Here is a 20,154-nt window from a genome sequence, read left to right on the forward strand (position 1 = left end):
ATACGCTGAAATAAATTCTTATCTTTTTTATGATGCAAATAATATATAATTTCGTAAATTTTTAAGATAGCAATATTTAAGTATTATCTAGATAAATCAAATTGTATATTTTCAGAAAAAAATAAATACTCATAGCTGAAATATAATTGGCAATCGACTTTAAAAATATTTTCACATAAGGCGACAGATGACTTAAAATAGCATTCACAATTATACCATATGCTGTCAAGATAGGGCTTAAATAATAAATCAATAGCATACGAGTTAATGAGGTTAACTGTCCTTACCTTCAGCGTTTTGTAAAGCCAGGAAATTGCTAGCAGCGGCAACTTCTTCAACCCGAATATTACGTGCACCTTCCGGTATAACAGCCGCTTCCACATAACCTGAAAAACAAAATGTTTAAATATACAATATACATGCTTTTCTTTAAGTTGACAGAAAAATGCACCACACACCGTTGTTTTATGTTGCATGTCATTTACAGTATTCGAAAATATCTGACATACTTAGATGTAAAACAAGCATATAGCTCTTTCTGCTTGTATTGGTAAACATAGTCAAAACCGACATATCGAGAAAGAAAATGGCAATTTTTTCAAAAGATTGTGTTTTGCTTAGAGAATTTTTTAATTGATTAAAAAAAAATTGTTAATGGTGAATTCAGCTCAAATTATGAGAATAGATACAAGCGTAAGTTAAAGTCATAAAAAGTTTATCCTCAGTCTAAAAGTATATTAAAGACATATTTGATAATGAAGTATATTTGTATATAATTATATACCGAGCCCTTGTGATTCATTAAATTGTGATTTGATTGTCGTGCACGTGGACCCATCACCGTGACAAACACCACACCTGTCTTCACGTGCCTTAGAATCTATCACATAGTCACATCCAATATGCTGAAACCATGGAAACATATTTGAAATATAGTTTTCTTGATTTTACTTTAATTAAAGATACACTCATGTAACGTTTAATATTATGTTTTAAATTAATTGATTCAAGCATAATAGCATAATAGCATAAATGTATATATAAAAAAAGGTTTATTTTCTGTTAACTTTCAAATTAGTTAATATGTACTTTCTAATTGGAATTAATAGTACATGTATATGGAAGCTGATTCAAGCTAAATCTCATCTCGCCAATTTAGGCACGCTTTCTTTTGTTTCGTGTTTTATGGTGTTGTTTTTCTTTTGCACTTCCTCATTTTCGCCAAAGCCGCACTACAGGCACTAAAGTTTGTTGTTATGGCGGACATGTGTAACGAAAAAGAATGCTTAATGTCAAAAGCAAGAAAAAAGAGTGACTGTTTGAGAAATGCTGTAATGTTTGCTGCAAAACTGTTATTGCATCATTTCTATGTAAACAAACTGGTTCAACTAGGTTCCATTACACGTTAACTAATTGTTTTAACTATTGTTCAGTAAATGTAAAAAGATACTGGCCATTTTGACATGAAAGTTACGGTACGTACCCTACACCTTCCACTGATGCACATGTTTCTCGTGCCTGCTGTGCACGGAGTACCATCAGTTACTATATCTTTCATCAACACGGAGAAGAAACGTTGCTTTGGCTTACAGTGTAACTGACACGGTGTTTCTACAATATAAAAAGAAAACAATTATTCTCATAATTCACTTGTGTATTTTTATGATTAACCTTGTGATGAAAGCACCCTTATTAGTCCCCTACCGGTTTAACCGGAGGGGACTTTAGGTTTACCCTCCATCAGTCTGTCTGTCTGTCAGTCCGTCAGTCCGTCCGTCCGTCCACAAAACTGGATCTCGCGATAACGCAAAAAGTACTGAAAATATTTTTATGAAACTTGATATATGGATAAATGGCAGTATGGAGATTATGCACGTCTTTTTCTTTTCTTCCTATGTTGAAAATTCTGGTTGCCATGGCAACAAATAGACTGAAAATATGGCAAATTTAACACATAAACTGGAACCAGTGATAACTCAAAAAGTACTGAAAATATTTTTATGACACTTGAAATATTGGTAGATGGCAGTGTGGAGATTATGCACACCTTTTTCTTTTTTTCTATGTTGAAAATTCTGGTTGCTATGCCAACAAAAAGACTGGATTTCAAGATTTCTGATTTGAATTTTTACGCTTTTTCACTATAAGTTCTTTATTTTTTAAGGTGTTTACTTCAAACTTTAAATATAAGTTTCTGGTCATCAACCACATCCTATGTGACAAGGTTTATAACTCTAGCACAAAAATTATCAGAATTACTTCCCTTGAACTTAGAATTTTTATGAAAAAAATGTTGTCTTTTTTTAATAACTATTTCAAGAATTGTGTCCCCCTTGAACTTAGATTTTTTTGGGAAATTGGTATTTTTTTACTCCAACTTCTTCATTCCTTATAGGATTTACTTTAAAATCCCACGTCGTAATAATATGACAAGGTTTATAAATCTAGAAACCATATTTCCAGAATTATCTCCTCCTTATACTTTGAATTTTTCTTATTCATTCTTTAACTTTGTAATTTTTTCTTCATAGATTTTCTTCAAATAAACATTCATTATCAAAACCTACATTATATTTTTTTTAAGTTTCATCTTTGTCTCTTACTAAACATTATAGTTAAAGCTATATTTGAAATTTTTTTTACTTATCTCCTTTGTGACTATAAATGGTATCTTTAAACTAAAGTAAAACTCACATTATGACAATGTTCATAAATCTAGCATCTTTATTTCAAGAGTTATCTCCTCTTTAAGAATTTTGCATTAAAATATGTTATATTTTTGTAAAATAAGAGTCTCCTTCAGTCTGTCTGTATGTCTGTCTGTCTGGCTGTTCATAAAAACTGTTTCCTGAGATCACTTTTAAAGATTTTTTCCAACAAGTTTACTTAAGCAGAGAAAAGTTGAAACATTAGTTATACTTATTCATCCTGAGAAAATTGGACCTTTTGATCATCTGTTGTATAAACATAATTTCCTTAAAAGGTAGGGAAACTTAACACATTACTATGATATAGACAAACTTAGAACTCAAAAGATTTAAGTTCATTCATGTCATTCATTCACTGGTAAAATTGAATGGCCAATGGCCCATTAGAATGTTGCTGGGGTTCTAACCGGTACGGGACTTATGGATTGCTTGCAATACTATGATAATTGCTTGTTCATCATATAAGACACATATCAAAATGAGCGTAATGAGAGAGTTTGCTTGTTCGCAGAAAATTAAAGTCTTCAGCAAACATTTACAAACATGCGTAGTATCTGATAAACGAGTGTCTATTTTAAAACTTAAAATGAAGAAAATCCCGTAAAGTAAATGTACATGTAATTTCATTTTACATACACACTTCAACTGAGAACAAATTCCGATAATTAGCTCAAGTCTATCTTGTATTGAATAAGCATTGATTTATACCTGAAGTTGGAACATGTTCCCATTCGTAGAAACTGTCTTTGTACGGAATTAAGTTGAACTCTGAACACTGTGCTTCGTTGAAAGTAATTTCGTTATCCTTACATTGCTTGAAAATAAAATGTAGAAAGACAATTATAAACTTTTTTTAAAGAATATTGAAATATCAATATCTCAATATAATCAGTATTTATAAATACATGCATTTTAGCTTATCGTCTTTCTGTGATATAAATTGGTGTATAACACAGATGGTAAAACCATACTATTTTGAGTATATAATCGCATACGTGGTAAATGAATTTAAAAGGAATCTGTATTAATACGTAATAACTTGCGCTGACGTAAACACGTGTAAATGTAACTCTACGCATGTTACTTCAACTTGCAGCTACATGTATCAGGAAGATATCTTTAGTTTGTTTTCAAAACAACTGCAGAGACATTTACACTCTACCACCTTACACAATATTTCTTTCAAATGAAAATATACCATTTCTTGTAAAAAAAACAACTTGAAAGTACATCAAACAGATCGTGTTATTATGATATTTCATTATTTATTACTGTTAATATACAAAACTTTTAAAGATAATAAAAAGAGCAAGTATTTTCATAACTTCAAAGCAACAGTTCTAGATAAAGCAATTATATTCGTACAATCATGCAATTTACTACTTATCAAATATAAAATACACACAGCATGAAAAACTTATTTGTAACAATTAAGAGCGGCCTTGAAATAAATCATGTGCCGACAGCTAAGAGGGAAAGTGCGTATTAAAATAGATATAATAGCCTAAGTGGCATCACTCAAAACCCTTCAGGAATTTAAAGACGTGCCATGCATGTGCCGGTAGCTAATAAATAAATATAACAGCATGTTATGTGTATATGTTTAATATCTACAAATACATTACTGTCAAATATAAATATGTTTAGATAGAACTTTACTCAAAATATTTATAAAAAAAACTGTTTCTACTGTTTCTATAAAACACAGTTAAAAGAAAATTAGAAATAACCACCCAGGATGATAGATATGTTGAATTTTGATTTTGATATAAAATCTACAGGCTAGGTCCTCTTGTATCGGTATAAAAAAAACTACCAAAGTTAAAAAATATATTAAAATATAAGTATTAAAAAGCACACAAATATATTTTATATTTCAGATAGAAAGAAAACAGAAGAAATTAGGTTTGAAAAATACAACTTCTTGTAAAGAAATGATGCATTTGCACTAATCAACATACACGTGCAGCTCTTTTATCATTAAATTATCTGTAGGCTTATTTCACCAAAGTATGTTTAATTCCTTCTAATTAAGAAGCTGACTAGTGTAACACACAGAAAACGGCGCGTAATTTGTCTTATATAAAATACAGCAAAAACAAGATTATGTAAGCTTAAAAGGTTATGTTACACATCCGGCGCTTACTTCTGTATTGCAAATCCTAAACCGCTTTCGTTCACCAAGACAATATTTTCCACCATGTGACGGTCTGAAATTTAAAAGATATGAAATATCAAGCGATGCTTTAAATTAACTACACTAAGGTTTTTGGCATGACGGGACTGAATATAATATTTCGGGATATATTTTCTATTTGATGTAAGTCTTGACCAATAACTCTTGTCAAAAATTTCAGATCATTAGCTCAAACTGGTTAACAATATCTTATTCAATATAAATTGCAACAAATATCTCCATGAATTATTATCATTTCCTTAATAAACTATTTGTTGTCATATCCTTTAGAAACTATTTGTATTTGAATACATCTTAGGAAGAAAGTTTCAAATCAATGTATCTACGTGTATATTAACTAGATACTAACGCTGGATTTTCACAATGTCTCTGGGAATGAGATACGCCTCCCCCACAAGTTCTCGTGCAGCCCGTCCATGATGTCCACTCACCCCACTCGCCATTAATAGCTTCCGGTCTATAACCAATCTTAACACATTTACCCTCAAAGCACCACTGTAAAAATTAAATGAACATTACACTATATATAGCTAAGTGTTATCGTTTAAACAACATTTACTTATTCATTGTATTAGTATGTAAAACTAAAAAGAACTTACACGTTTATTAGTCTTTTGAGTTTTGGCGTCAAATTTTAAGTCTTTGGGCGAAATTCAGACTTCATGCTGAGTCTGAGTTAGTATGTTTCATATTGCACAGAATCTTGTTCTATTGTCAATTGAAGTGGAATTTTTAAATTTGCATTTATGTGCAGCAGAACAAAGTGTTACAACCAAGTGATAAAAAGTTAGAGTGATACAGTCTATGTATACCTTGTCTTTATCTTTTCCACAGATGGTTCCCTCTGCTGCAGCTTCAAGATGTGTGGAGCATCGGTTGTCTGTTTTACACCAGAGATTTGAACATACATCCTATTTATATAAATTGATTGTTTACAGCCTACAGATGTGTTAAAGTAATCATCTAGTTGTGCGTTTACAGACGTATGGACTATTTATAAAGTGCAATAGTAGTACATATACAGCTGTGTAAAAGAGACATTAACATTATTCAAATCTTATTCAATTAAATATTGAATTAAATATAAAGAGTAAACCTGAATTAATTAAAATGTTTTCTTATTTTCCTAACATATTCTGTGTTTATTACGATACAACTAAGTTTTAAGTGCAGGACAAAGTATCTATCGTCAAAAATCTGTTTGTTCTTTTAAAAATAAAATTTCAAAATACACATTTATTTAAACGACTTTTATAACTAAACAGTCGAAATAGTAACTCAATTATTATGTTTGTGTTTGGGTGTAATCTCAGTTAAGCAATTTATACAAATATTCTTTTAGCGGTGGACTTTTGTTCTAGAAAGCAAAGTAGCGGAGAACTATTGCTCTAGAAAGCACAGTATCCGACTTAAACTATTTCACTGAAATATCATTCTTTATGTTTATTGAAGAATGTTTGTTTAGACATTCAAGTACCTGTTCATTTGTGCATATCTCAGCATCATCTGAACCGTATTGCAGACGACATTGGTGGTTAGCATCATACATGGTACCTGGAGGCATCACGGGATACTCATAACTGTGTGAGGTAGGCTCATCATCAAGGCAATAACCCCAGTCACGACTGATATAAAAAATATGATAAACAATATGGCGGCGTTCAATGAACGCAGCCCCCACACAACCTATTACACGATAAACACGTTTATAATGTTCTCATTTCACACATGTATTGTTATGATTTTATAAGTTTAATCTAACTTTTTTAAATCAAATTGTAACCTGTTACGACATTTAGTTTTATTTACATTAAGAAATGCTTGTTAAACAATAAAATCATACATTGTTACAATTAGTCAAAAACTTACTCTATAAACTGCGTAATTGACTTTTTACTGCAGTTTGACCATGACTTTGTGATGCTGTCAGCAACAAGACTTGGACTCATAATAAACAGTTGTTTGCCAGGTGGGTCCTCGCAACCATTGCTCGCCCCATCATGGAGCATGCCAAAACTGAAATAATTATAAAAAAATACTAAATACAAATAAAATTCATATGCAAGTAATTAACAAATGAGTATGATCAGGATCCATGCTGTTCGCTATCAGTTTCTCGTCTTGTTATATGGTTCGTAGCATCATGGATTCTGATCAGACTGCGCGGATGCGCAGGCTGGTCTGGATCCATGCTGGTCGCAAACCCATTATGTTGGTTTTGTCGTGACGCGGCTTAAATGTTCTTACAACTGCATGTTTCCACAGAAACAGACGACAAATAGATTTGATACAAACCATGCCTCCGTTTTGATTCAATATAGATTTAATTAGAATATTTTATTATATAGTACTTTTATCTATTTATGATATCCAACATTTATAGCATAACAAAAACTATTTTTCATAATGTTTGAAACCAAATTTAGTTTAAAGTATATGAGGCAAATTAGCAAAAACAGTTTTGCTAAGTTTTTTATTTTTTTCCTTCATTATTCGGTAACAAATTTCACATTTCCAGGATCAAATAATTCTGCAATATTTCAGCTTTTAAAGAGAACTTAAACCTATTACCTAAGTTCAATGTTGTAATAAAAAGTGCGGCAAGATGTTTCTTAAAATAACTTTTAATCAGAGGGCGTAGAAAACTGTTTAGTTCTCCCAGAATCATTTTGTCAAAATGCAATAAATATTTAGACAAAAAACAAAACAAAATTAGTAAAATTCGAGACAGAGCCAGCTACAAAGTAAACTTTCATTGAATTTTACAAACAATTGTATGAAAGATGCGTAAATCAAAGGGCTTGAAGCAAGGTGTTTGCTATATTTTATTATCAAAACAATATTCATTAAGTGTTGTGTAATATGACTTTGATTTTAGAACAATATATATCTGGAAAAAAGTGCTCCCTCGGAAGCAAGAAAAAGCAGCAAATTACATGAAAATTGCAGACTCGGTTTGAATGAGTCTGTACATGAGGGATAATGGATAAGTGCAACATCCCTTTTTGACCAGCTTGAGCGGTACTTAGTTCTCAACACTTAAAATTGCTGGACTCAATGATGCCAAAGGACCAGAAAACTATAACAAAACTGAAGTGAAGTACTAAATTTTTCATTTGTACCAGTGACAATTACTGAAATACATTGCTAGATAAAATCATAATATCAGTAATGAGGTGACATTAGGTTTGTCATTTTTAATCAAAGCATTGTATTTTTTTTAAATACTTGTAGATGTCGGCTACTGAATGCTTCATTACAAATATCTGTTATTTTTTATCTTAGAGGCATGACTTTTATAACTTTTGTAGTGGTCAAATAGCAATGTTACATGACAAATATGTAAACTCTTGATATTGTCGTTTTTGAGAAAGAAGAAATATAAAGATTCCATTTTTAAAGCATATTTTTAGCTCCTGTGACCTGCTTTTGCATCAGATTGGCACCAGCTATATATCTTTTGATGAAGACCACCTAAGGATTACTTTGTTTGAAGTTAAGTCAAAATTCAGTAGATAAAAAAAGTTATGAACAGCGAATGACGACGGACCTTCTGCCATCATAAAAGCGCAACTCTTAGCACATAGTGCTCAGGTAAGCTAAAAACTCTCGTGCAAAAAATATTCTAAAACTCTTTGCAACATATGAAGTTAATTTCATTTGAAATGTATTTACACGATCAATTGTGACCTTTTAAGAAATATTAAATATGATTAATTTATCAAAAGCTTATGTCATTAAGGACATTTGAAACTTTAAAAAAATCTGTAAATTAATTATAATTACATAGATCTCTATACACATTATATTGCAGATTAGGTCGTAAAAGCACATACTAAGAAACAATTCAACTAATGTAGATCACTATATAAACTTAATGTTCACCTTGAACTAAATCAGGAGACATTTTCTGCTCATAAAACGGAAACTAAGCATGTTTGTAAAAACTGTGTATTGATAGAAACATATAAATGTAGTTCGAAATTGCTTTTCGAAGTGGTAAAGTTACATTTTGGCATACTTATAGCAAAGAAAAAAATAATGTGAAGTAATTTAGGGGAATTATATCCTTTTTTAAAAAAGAAATATTAATGTGAAGTTAATTAGAGGGATTCTATCTTATTTAAATCATTAAATTAGAAGTTTTATTTAAATACTACGTGACATGATAGATAAAACATGATCAAGAAAACATAGGGAGCCAAGACATTTGAAACTACAAATGTTGCTTTCAGTTTGCGGAGATGATATCTGAATATCACCATTTGATAGACATCTCGAAACATTACAGTAAAGTAGGGTGTTACAAAAAACAAACGACAGTGTAATCAAATATTATGTAAACAAAAAAAAAGAAAATTCAGAACGCACTTTTACTGGTATAGGTAAATTTGTGAGGCATTGACATCTAGGGATATACATAAGGAATGGTGATCCTAAATATCAAACTTTAAATAGGCTACCCACAGTAATACAAATCATTTGTTTAACGCTTAAAGTCTACACTGCTTCATATTTATTGACTGTCTTAGATATATTGGGAATTTTATACAACATGTTCACATGTTTTACCTCAACCAAAAGAAGGTCTGTTACAATATTTAATGTCAATTGTTCAGCAAAATATATGAAAGAAAAGTATTCTCGTGATTTAATCATTTGCAACGATAAATCAAAACTAAAATATGATAAAAAAAGGTCCATTCAGTTTAGTCGTCAAGACAAAATACAGATTCATTTGAAGATGCACCTTTAAATATGAAAAACAACATTTTCACTTTTATTTCTTGAGATGATAACGCGAGGTTTTAAATATTATTTTATTTCTTTAAACTCTTACGTTTTCATGAATTAGAATTTAATATGAATTCAATATCACAGTTTCTTTAACTGCAAACCTCCTAGAACAAAAGTTTAAACTGTGATAGAGCATTTCTTACATTAGATGGAGTGACAGAAAAAAAACTGATGTAAAAGTTTTCAAGCTATTACAGCTTGCAGCAAGTTCAGATATTTGGCATTCCTGTAATAACGATACGAATCGTATCCTTCACTTGAAAAAATAAATCTAAATAATTTCAGATAAAAATGTTTTCATTTACATTATCTCTATCGGTATACCATCGAAAAACATTTGGAATTTCTATGAGTAGTTTTTATAAGTGAGTAAGAAACTTATAATGAAACGGGAATTTCTGTACAGTTGATAACACGGAGCTTTGTTTTCTTAAATTGAACATGCTTAACCATGAAGCATGATATAATTAAATGTCCAGTAATGAAGAAAAATGTGTAGTAATAACTTCAAAGAATTATCAAAATTCATTCAAATGACGGTAATACAATGAAATATTCAGGTAAAGACGGCAATCGAGGAGATGGGTGATGATATTAATTTTATTCAACTAAACCTTACTTAAGGTCAACATTACATGTAAAGCATGTGTAATATAATTACTTAAACCAAGCACCCGATATGCGCGTGTAGTGGCAGCGGGCCGAAATATGATATAATCATGTAACAATACGGACTTGACCCTTTAATATCATATAGAAAGTAGATCTACATAGAAAAATAAATCACGTAAACAGTTAAAATATTTGTTAGAACACAATCTTCTTTGTCTTGCTGTTTATTTTCTGTTTAGTCAACAACAATATTCTGATAGTAAAGGATGCACTGACAACTTTCTTACATAGTCAAATTGAAATGACGGTCGTGCAATGAAAGCAGAATCAATCAATGATATTTAAAACTTTTGTTTTTGCGATTCTATTAATTAGAGGTAAAATGTTTGAATATGTATATTTGTATTTGTTTATGATTATGTCTGAAGCATTATCTGAAGCATAGCATCGTACTTTTGTATAAGATGGTCTCTCATTTTCTTAAAAAATATGTATATGACTCAACATATAATTCATGGTCTTACTTACTTATTAAATATTTTCATGTATTAAGAGCAATAACTTTCATAACTGAGATCTTCCCAAGCGAAATAAATTAGGAGAAAGTTAAAAAGAGACATAACTCCTAACAATTAAACCTTCATGATGATGCTCCTTGTCTAACAACCGTTCTTTATCATAGATATCAATGTTTCATCTTGGTATCTATAGTTCTACGTAATAAGTAACTTTGACAAAAATTCTCAGTTAAAAAAAGTGTCACATAAAATATATCTTATAGAATAATGACAGATGTCTTACAACTGCAGCCTGTCATTATAAGCAATTATTCAAAATGTTTGAATAATGGGCTACATTTAGTTTTTGTAAATTGATAAACGCAGTTATCGTAATAGCTCGACGTTTTTCTTTCGAAATTGATGGGCTTAAAACATTGAAGGAGTTCCACTGAGTTCCAAAATCCTCAGTACATCAAATATGAAATTCTTAAATAGATTATATGGGGGACTTCAAACGCGAAAATAATTAGAAGATAATAAAAACTAAACTTAATTAAATTGAAAATCCCTATTGCGTTATTCTTAGCCCCATGGTATTGAGTTAAAATCGTAAACGCGTTTCGTTTTTGTTCATTTTGCGAAATCAGAAAAAAATATTCTGGAAAAACAGAGAGTGCAGTCCTTTTTTTTTTGTTAACAATGTTCGAAGAAGTCCCTATAAAGCTAGTTATAGATCAAATAAAAAGAACTGTACGTTATAAAACCTTTAAATCTCACACATGAAATAACCGTTACATATTATATTAAAGCAGCACGTTTTCAGATTCCTGTCATAGTCAACATGAAAATGTCTTAAAAACAGCAAGTGTGAAGTTGTTAAGGGAACAAAAAAAAACTTACAACAACCAATTTCCAAAAAGAGTTGAAAAAAATACGCAAGAAATAGCCCTTACTGCGTTAGAAATATGGAAAATACTGCAAAATCGGTAATATCTGACATAACATGGAAATAATTACTTTAATCTTGATTATTTTTACTTTTCTTGAAACTTCAAAAGTACATTTTCTCAAGTTTGATTTCTTTTTGTCAAAATATTTTGGCTCATCTCGAGGCATGCAGCTTTAAAACTGTTTTTAAGTACAATTCAATGAAATTACTGTCATTAGATGATATCAATGATCTTTCATTTACAGATGTACTAGTTACAAATAGTTTAACTATCTAATAATTATTTTCCGTAGAGAAATTCCATTGCATATTAACTTTTCAGAATCAATAAACTTTTAATTTAACTTGGCACTAAATGTAAAGAAAGTTTATTTTAGATTTAGCACCGCTTTGTAGACATTGCCAATATAATAATAAACATCTTAATGTAAGCTTAATTACTATTTATTGTTTTTTAAAATTAATTCAAAATATTTAAACGAGCAGTGCAATAAAGAAATTACTAAAATAATGACGTTAAAAGGTAAAGTTAAATTGGTAAGATATTAAAGTATTATATACATGTCATTTGTCTAGCAAAGCTATAAAAACTCATTTCTGAAAAAAGATAATTATCCTTTTACCTAATAACATACTTTGTATACAAAGAGCATATTGTCACAATACCTACACAAATTACGAACAATACCAACATAAACAACGATAATGTAATGCAAGAGTTCTTAAGTATTTATTTCTTAATGCGAAGCCTTTGGCATACTAATGGCTGTATTGACTTTATACATGTATTAGATAAAAAAAATTAAACACGCGTTCCAATAAATCTATAAAAAATAAACAACATCAATTTGTTGTCAATTTAAAATAGAGTCGGAGAACTAAAAAAGATTGCATATCGTTCGTTCTAATTCATTTCAGCATTGTATATATTGAATAATTATAATAATTGAATGTGTATGATTATGTTTAAACTAAAAATAAAGCATCAATCCAATACGCAATATCCATCAAATGTTTAAACTTCTTGTACAAAAGCTGCTGCAAAAGTACTATGACAACAATCAAATGTGCATGTCAGTATATACCATCAAACAAAATATGAAATAAACGATTCTGATTTCCAACTGAAAATATAACATTGCTGATGTCATGGCCATTTCTAGAGCATTTACTCAGGAATTATTACCTGATGATGTGAGCACATGAAACCATACATGATTTTTATAACAATAAATAAGCTTGTTTTCGACAATGTTATCTATTTCAGCAATAAAACAGTAGCCATGAATCCACAACAAGGGAACATTTATTCTTTGGAACAGCTTGTAAAATTATTTTCTAGCATTTCATAATTTAAAGATAAAAATCAAATACTTTTCTTGCAATTTGTTTTTTGAATATTTTCTACAGAAAAAAATATCCTTATATTTTTCAGTAATCAAACCCAATTTAAATATGAGTTAGTTTTGATAAGAAAATTGAAGAGAACTTTTTTAAAACGAGTATAAATCATTTTCTTGTTCTGTTAACGAGGCAGTATAATGTAGTTTTAATTATGTCACGTGCTTTAAATATTCCTGGGTGGCAGACTTTTTGTAAATTCCTTGCTTCTCTTTTATGATGTAGCAACAACATTTTCTGAGCTATTTGTAACAGTACACTTATTGTTTAGCACTTATTCAATTTGTTATAGTGATGTATTATGCTGTTTTGTCGGTTCATGCAGTTAAATTGTTTTACCAGAGTGATCAAAATGTTGTATTTGCATACGGTTAGGTGTATGATACGTTTAAAAACATGAATGTTTGTAGAGAATAAGAAAGATAATAGATTAATAAAGATAAATTTGCTATAATCAAAGTCACAAAAATCCTTGTCAAAAATATTGCGAAAAATATAATTACTCCGTTTAGATGAAAATGTTTTGTTTTTTTTAGGATATAAGCACTTCGTTGCATATTACATTGTCTATAAATAAATGTAAATGTAAATTAATTACATATGTATTTACAGCTGCTTTATATTGATTGACTAAGCATTATTGTCTTATGTCGTGTAATTAATAATGCAACTTTAAACATGGATATATCAGTTGAACCAGTATGAAATTTATAAACAAATGTTAAATATTTGATTTTGGAATTTAAATACATCTTTAAAAAGCTTTAGATGATGCAAAATCCATTTCAATTTTTTCTTCTTGTAATGACGACAAAAACTTGCTTTTCTTCAGAAATAGAGCTAATATCGTTCCAATGCAAGTTATACAAAACTTTGGCAATTTCCGAACATACTTCTTATAACAATTAAAACTATTATTTTTATATCGGACATCACAGCCTCTTGTAAAATATGTTTTTTAAAAAACCAAAGCCACATATTGCTACAAGGAAAACGTTGGTATTCAATTTGAAGAGATAATATATATCAAATTATTACAGACAGGTATATTTAAATAAATGCAAGAAAGTTAAATATTATCTTAAAACATTATCAGAGTCATTCAACCTGGTTAAAATACAAAACGAAAAGAAAAACCCAATTAAATGCGCAATTAACTTTCTACTAAAATAAAAATCATTGACCGAAATATCAAGATAGTTTAAAGTTTATGTGGAAACGTTTTTGCAGTTTAGGATTTAGTACACACGATGGATAAGTATTTTTTATAATAGTGTATGTATCATACCAAACATCAATTTATCTTTGCGAAAAATGAATAAAATACTCAAAAATGATCTTTTTAAGATTTTGTATATAATGAATTGTAAAAAACTTAAATGAGACTTGTTTTAAAATATACCCATGGCTGGACTGGAAGTAATAAACTAATAATGGAGAAAAAACCACTAAAATCCATGATTTTTTTGTGGTTGGATTTTACGTTGCACCACACAGTGGAGGTTTATATAGCGAGAATGGAGTATTATTTCAGGCATTAGCGGGCATATTTGTAGTACCATCGACGTTCCGTTCTCTAAATAAAAAGAAATGTCCCTGGAAGGATTTGAGCATACAGAGGTAAAGGGCAAGTGGTTTGATGCCAACGACCTTCACCACTCGGCCACAGAAGCAAAAATACCACAAATATTTGTGTTAAAATACATGTTTTCTTTGAACGAGTGCATGTATTTAACAAAATAGATATCTTTAAAGTCTTCTCTTTCATATTGAGATCTCTGACATTCAAAGAAATTTGGCATCGATATTTCTCTGCCAGTAATTTGGTTTTACATGTATTAAATAACTATTGAGCAAAGTCAATTTTAAGATAGAAAACAGCCGTATAATCCAACTTAACCCCTTCGTAAGGGAATATTATACTTTTACTAATTCAAGACATGCTTTGCTATATTCTATGATTAGGGTGGGTAGTTAACTCAGTGTGAACAATTTGTTTTGTAAGATAATTTATAATGAACAAAACAATAAAATCTATACACATGTAGCATGAACACCAAAATGACTCAATCATTACAAGTGTTGATGGTACAACAACCTGGATAATGTCAGGGTGTTGGCATTAATGTTTATCATAATGTATCTTATATAATTTAGTTACATCAGCATTTGCTTGTCTTGACTGAAGATCCTGACAATTACACGCCCTTTGGCTGACATTGAGACATTTACATTGGCATAAATACATATATGTCTGAAACAATAAAGCGTTCAAACCCGACAGTATAAACAAAGCCGACGATATCACTGTTATATTGTTATCATAATCGGGACTATTTAACCCTCAATGACAATATTTACACTATAGAATGATTTTCGTATCACAAAACACCATTTATTACATTCTTAATTTAATCAGAACAAATGTGTCTAATATATTTATAGGAAATTCAACTATGATACTATATAGATTATTACTTTTTTATTTTAACATTGTAAAAAGAGATTAATGCTCGAAACAAAGAAAGCTGACAGGGTGAGAAATGCTATTTAAAATTACTTAAAACGATCGTCAACTAACATCCGTAAAGATTATTTTAAATCTTGCAAGACTGTTAAATCAAGATTTTGGTAGTCTTTTTATTCGACGACAAACGTGTTTGTACTTGTATATATCATTCCTTGTAACAAATGTTTTTCTAGCATTCCAGAATCAGTGATACAAATCTTCTCCCTCACGTGCTAATACAATTGAATGTTTTATTCGGGAAGAAAAAACGTTGTCAGTTTATTAATACCTATCAGTATGAAATTATTCATAACTTCAACACCGAAACCTGTGAGTAATATTTGCAATACAAGACACAAAGAAATCACGGAATAAAAGAGCTGACTAAACATCACCTTGTTTTATTCCACAAAACAGGCTTAACCTTGTAATAGAATACACATTTTAATGATACCAGGTGATTTAAATGTACAGGTGAGATAAATGTGCCAATGGGTGGTAACTTAACGTTAATACCTTGTTAGCATTTGATGATGGAGGGAAACGTTTCATAATTTGTACAATCTGTATCACTTACCCAGCTAATAAATCGTTTAGAGTACAAATTGTAATAACGTGTTGCTTCTTTTACTTGAATTAGATGATTTCACGTTGTCAAGGATATGTACTTCAGTGCATTGATAAACAAATGCTCGCAAATAAAACAAAGAGTTAGTAATGTTTCACTCTTTTTTATGTAAGGATCTTCTTTTGTAATTCAATATTAGTCACTGCAAACTTTTTTATGAATTGAAGAAAGAATACTATAATAATTTGCGTTTAAAATTTGAAGGCAAGCTTCGAAAATTTAATAACGAACTTAATACCATACATTTTAAAAAAAGAACTAGATTACTTATCTTTATGAGTCCGATCTTCAATTAAATGGTCTTTAAAATTAAATGATTAGAAAATTAATGATGTATTTAATAATTGTTAGAAGGAATTTATAAAATATCTGGAATTATAAATCCAAATGTTTGCCAAGAAATAAATGCATTGTTGTTTTATAGGTAAAATATAGATAAATGATTTAATGATTCCACCACTTGTACAACATGTACATAGTTCATATAATTATATAACTTTGTTTTGTTTGTTTGTTTCATTTTACGCTTTTTCCCAACAGTATTTCAGTCATATAGGCGGGTAGTTTCCTAACCATCGTTCCTGGAGAGTAACACCAGTACTAGACTACTTTCCTCCGTGCTAAACTACCAAAGCATCTTCCGAGGATCGAACCCACGCCAGAGAGGTAACTGGATTAAAAGTCATCCACTCTAACCCCTCGACCACGACGGAGGCGGTCATATGTATAACATAATGAACAAAATACAAACATGCTGACTGACAAAGTTCTGCTTAATAACTTCTAAAGTCATAGGGTTAAGGATCAAGATAACTTTCATATTCTATAATTTTCTTTAAGATGTTTGTAAAGATCTAACATTATACTCTGAGAAATATCACAACGACATACAAAGCTATTAAAGTATTACATATTATAAAAGTTTATCTGGTATTTAAAGTTATGCACATCTTTAATTATTTATCTATTTACTAATAATAATAAACACAAATTACAGTCTGAATACAAAAGTTACAATTTCAAATATTTCAACATAGACTAGGAAATCAATTTGTCTCAGCGAAACTCATGCAAAAGCAAATAATGTTAATCATATCTGGCTTCCGAGGAATCACTCCTATTCTAGATTTGTAATGTATGCTGATGTCTTGTTTTATTAGGCAACGTTAAACTCAGTAAACAGGCCAATTTGACATGACAGAGGTGACACTGAAGGCACATTTCGGTAAACTTATATTAATGGTTCTGGAGACTTGCATGTAATTTCCCTTGACCTTCATCAATTTTACGTGCATTGTACCTAAAGTTCACGACTTTTACTTAAAGTTGCATTTATAATAAACATAAATTTCACCTGAAATGGTATTCCAAAAGGTGTGGTTACACTACGGCGTTTATATGGAATATAAAAGAGTGTTTATGCACTTACTTATGGCCAAGTTCATGTGTGACTGTATATGCCAAAGCCAGTCCGGTGTCCTCACTTATACTGCAACTTCTATGTGGCTGGCACATTCCAGATACCTGCGCCAATCCAAGGGTTCCACAGGGTTCATTCAGACGGGAACAAATATTTTTCCTGCATTGTATATAAAATTGGTGAAATGATAAACAATCCTTCTCGAATGAATAAGAACACAATAACTAGACTGTAATGGCTGAATAGGAATATCTCACATTTTAGGCAAACTTTATTTTTTCAAAAAACAAAAGATAGAAATTTGAAATGGAAGTAACTTGTTAACAGACAACATACCTTGTAAGAAGAATTGCGACATCATGATGATTTGGATGATCATCATCTTTAAAGTTTATTTTCTTCTGGAACTTGCAAAAACTTTGTAAGGTTTTGTCGGCATGATGCGTTATATTCAGGTCTTTCTGGTAAAAAAGTGCACAAATATTATCAATATATGAATAAAAGATTACACAACATTAATGGCCTAGTAGCGATAAAGTGACTAATGCGTCAATCCACAATTGTTTGAATTTGTTTTGGCAACAATTACGATCAACACTTTTACCACAAAGGTTGTTTTCAAAAAAACAAATAGATAATGATATACGTAATAGAAAGAGCATCGAAACACGAGGTTATGGAGAGCGTTGCTCCCGAGGAGTATAAATAAGATTGCCGAATGTTTTGATGCTCTTTCTCTGTTGTGTCATAGGTAAAATTGAAGAAAAATAAAAAATAAAACACGTTCCTTGTTGTAACAATATGAAACCAAAGAAAACAGTTATCAATGAACGGGCAAATGAATAAGGCATTTCTATTGCTATCCCTTTCTCTGTCATCACAACAAGTAAAACCAAGGAAAGTAAATGAGCCAATCAACGGGTACGCTCTGGAGTGCCGGGAACTAACACCTGTACTCCAGTTAAAGCACTGTGCATGTATATGTATACGATTTATCACTGACACATTTTCAACAGAAAGGTTTACAAACTATGATACAAGTAAACTTTAAAGCAGGCTGTATATATTGCTACTAAATCATACTCATTTATATTGTATTGATAACATATCTGATAAATGAAAAGGATTTTAACGTTAAGATTATACTTAATGCTACCCTTTCAGTTGCTATACTTGCTCTGCAATCCAGCATATCATGTTTCCTACCAGTCCAATACTCGTATAATGGGCTCGTAAAGTTTTTCCCAATATAATATTATTTTATTGTACGTTATTACTGTGAGTGAAATATGAAAGCATTTTCTTTCATCGATGTAATATAAATATTGACATTTATTGCAGGAGTGTCTCTAAAGTGCTGCCAAAATTATTCTTGAGACACGCTTATCTCGTGCATATGTCACTCAAGTGATACGGAATAGCTTATTTTAGAGACAGATATGTTATCGTAGAACATTGTCGATAACAGAATCATTTATAATTTTGTGGATAAGAAAACGATTAATGATGCACTAGAAAAAAAGAGAAATGTAAAATGTAAATAAAGCCATCTGAAGACAACTTGCAGTAAAATAAAACTGGAGATTTTCTTCATATAACTTTTAGACAATGCTAGTTAAATGTTAAATACTGTGGTGGTCAAGCAATTGACTAAAGCTTAACTTTAAAAAAGAAACAAATAGAAATACGAGTAAGCATAGAAAATAAATTCACATTCTAAGAATAGAAGTTATCAAATAAGACTGAGTAACTGAATAAATCCGAAATTAACTCAAATACAGAAGAAAGTTTTAAATTAGAGTCAAGCAAATCAAAATAGTGATTAGTGTTTGTTGATCATTTTTGTTGCAAAACTGATGATAAACTAAACATCTGTAATGCAGACGTTTCTCTCAGTACACTTATATTGTTTGTCATTAAATTATTATTCATTGATAAATAAACTAAATCTAAACGAAACAATAATGTCAAAATGCATTTAGTAGATCGCTCTTCTTGTAAGCAAAAATGATGATGAGTTATAATAGTACCTGATCTTCTTCCATCAGCAGAATTCTGACAAGAACTATACTGATAGAGTTCCCAACTGTTGCATCATGGAACATTGTAGCAACCTGTATGAAACAAACATTAGAATATTAAAAAAATTAGACATCATTTTTTATATTCAAAATAAAAATGTACATTATTTAAAATTCCTCAGCAAGCGTTGGACAATTATAGAAGATGATTATTGTTACAAACTATGTACATTCGTATAATATTCAGACTGTGGTATATAAATAATACGTTTTGTACGCATTACATTCTAATAATATTTAGGCATTGATATATATATAATATATTTTGTACACGTTGTAGAGCAAATGGTTTTGCATAAAAGTGTTACAGGGAATAAGACTACATTTGACAAATCTGTCTTAAAAATATACA

At 30.2% G+C, this 20,154-nt stretch overlaps 1 protein-coding gene across 3 annotated transcripts in view; it reads right to left on the reverse strand.

The window, feature by feature from the left end:
- LOC132754543 (A disintegrin and metalloproteinase with thrombospondin motifs 7-like) overlaps positions 1 to 20,154 on the reverse strand; it is a 113,606-nt gene that overhangs the window by 11,370 nt on the left and 82,082 nt on the right. For all 3 annotated transcript variants that reach the window (XM_060745190.1, XM_060745198.1, XM_060745186.1), the window contains 12 exons: positions 19,752 to 19,835; positions 18,058 to 18,182; positions 17,731 to 17,880; positions 6,775 to 6,921; positions 6,383 to 6,530; positions 5,718 to 5,816; positions 5,255 to 5,400; positions 4,855 to 4,918; positions 3,417 to 3,522; positions 1,484 to 1,611; positions 785 to 905; positions 288 to 386 (listed from right to left, as the gene is read on the reverse strand). In XM_060745190.1, the coding sequence (XP_060601173.1) occupies positions 288 to 386; positions 785 to 905; positions 1,484 to 1,611; positions 3,417 to 3,522; positions 4,855 to 4,918; positions 5,255 to 5,400; positions 5,718 to 5,816; positions 6,383 to 6,530; positions 6,775 to 6,921; positions 17,731 to 17,880; positions 18,058 to 18,182; positions 19,752 to 19,835 (1,417 nt within the window). The remainder of the gene's footprint in view (positions 1 to 287; positions 387 to 784; positions 906 to 1,483; positions 1,612 to 3,416; positions 3,523 to 4,854; positions 4,919 to 5,254; positions 5,401 to 5,717; positions 5,817 to 6,382; positions 6,531 to 6,774; positions 6,922 to 17,730; positions 17,881 to 18,057; positions 18,183 to 19,751; positions 19,836 to 20,154) is intronic.

This window comes from Ruditapes philippinarum, unplaced genomic scaffold (assembly GCF_026571515.1).
Source record: "Ruditapes philippinarum isolate M1 unplaced genomic scaffold, ASM2657151v2 ctg134_1_1_1_1, whole genome shotgun sequence".
NCBI classification, from domain to species: domain Eukaryota; kingdom Metazoa; phylum Mollusca; class Bivalvia; order Venerida; family Veneridae; genus Ruditapes; species Ruditapes philippinarum.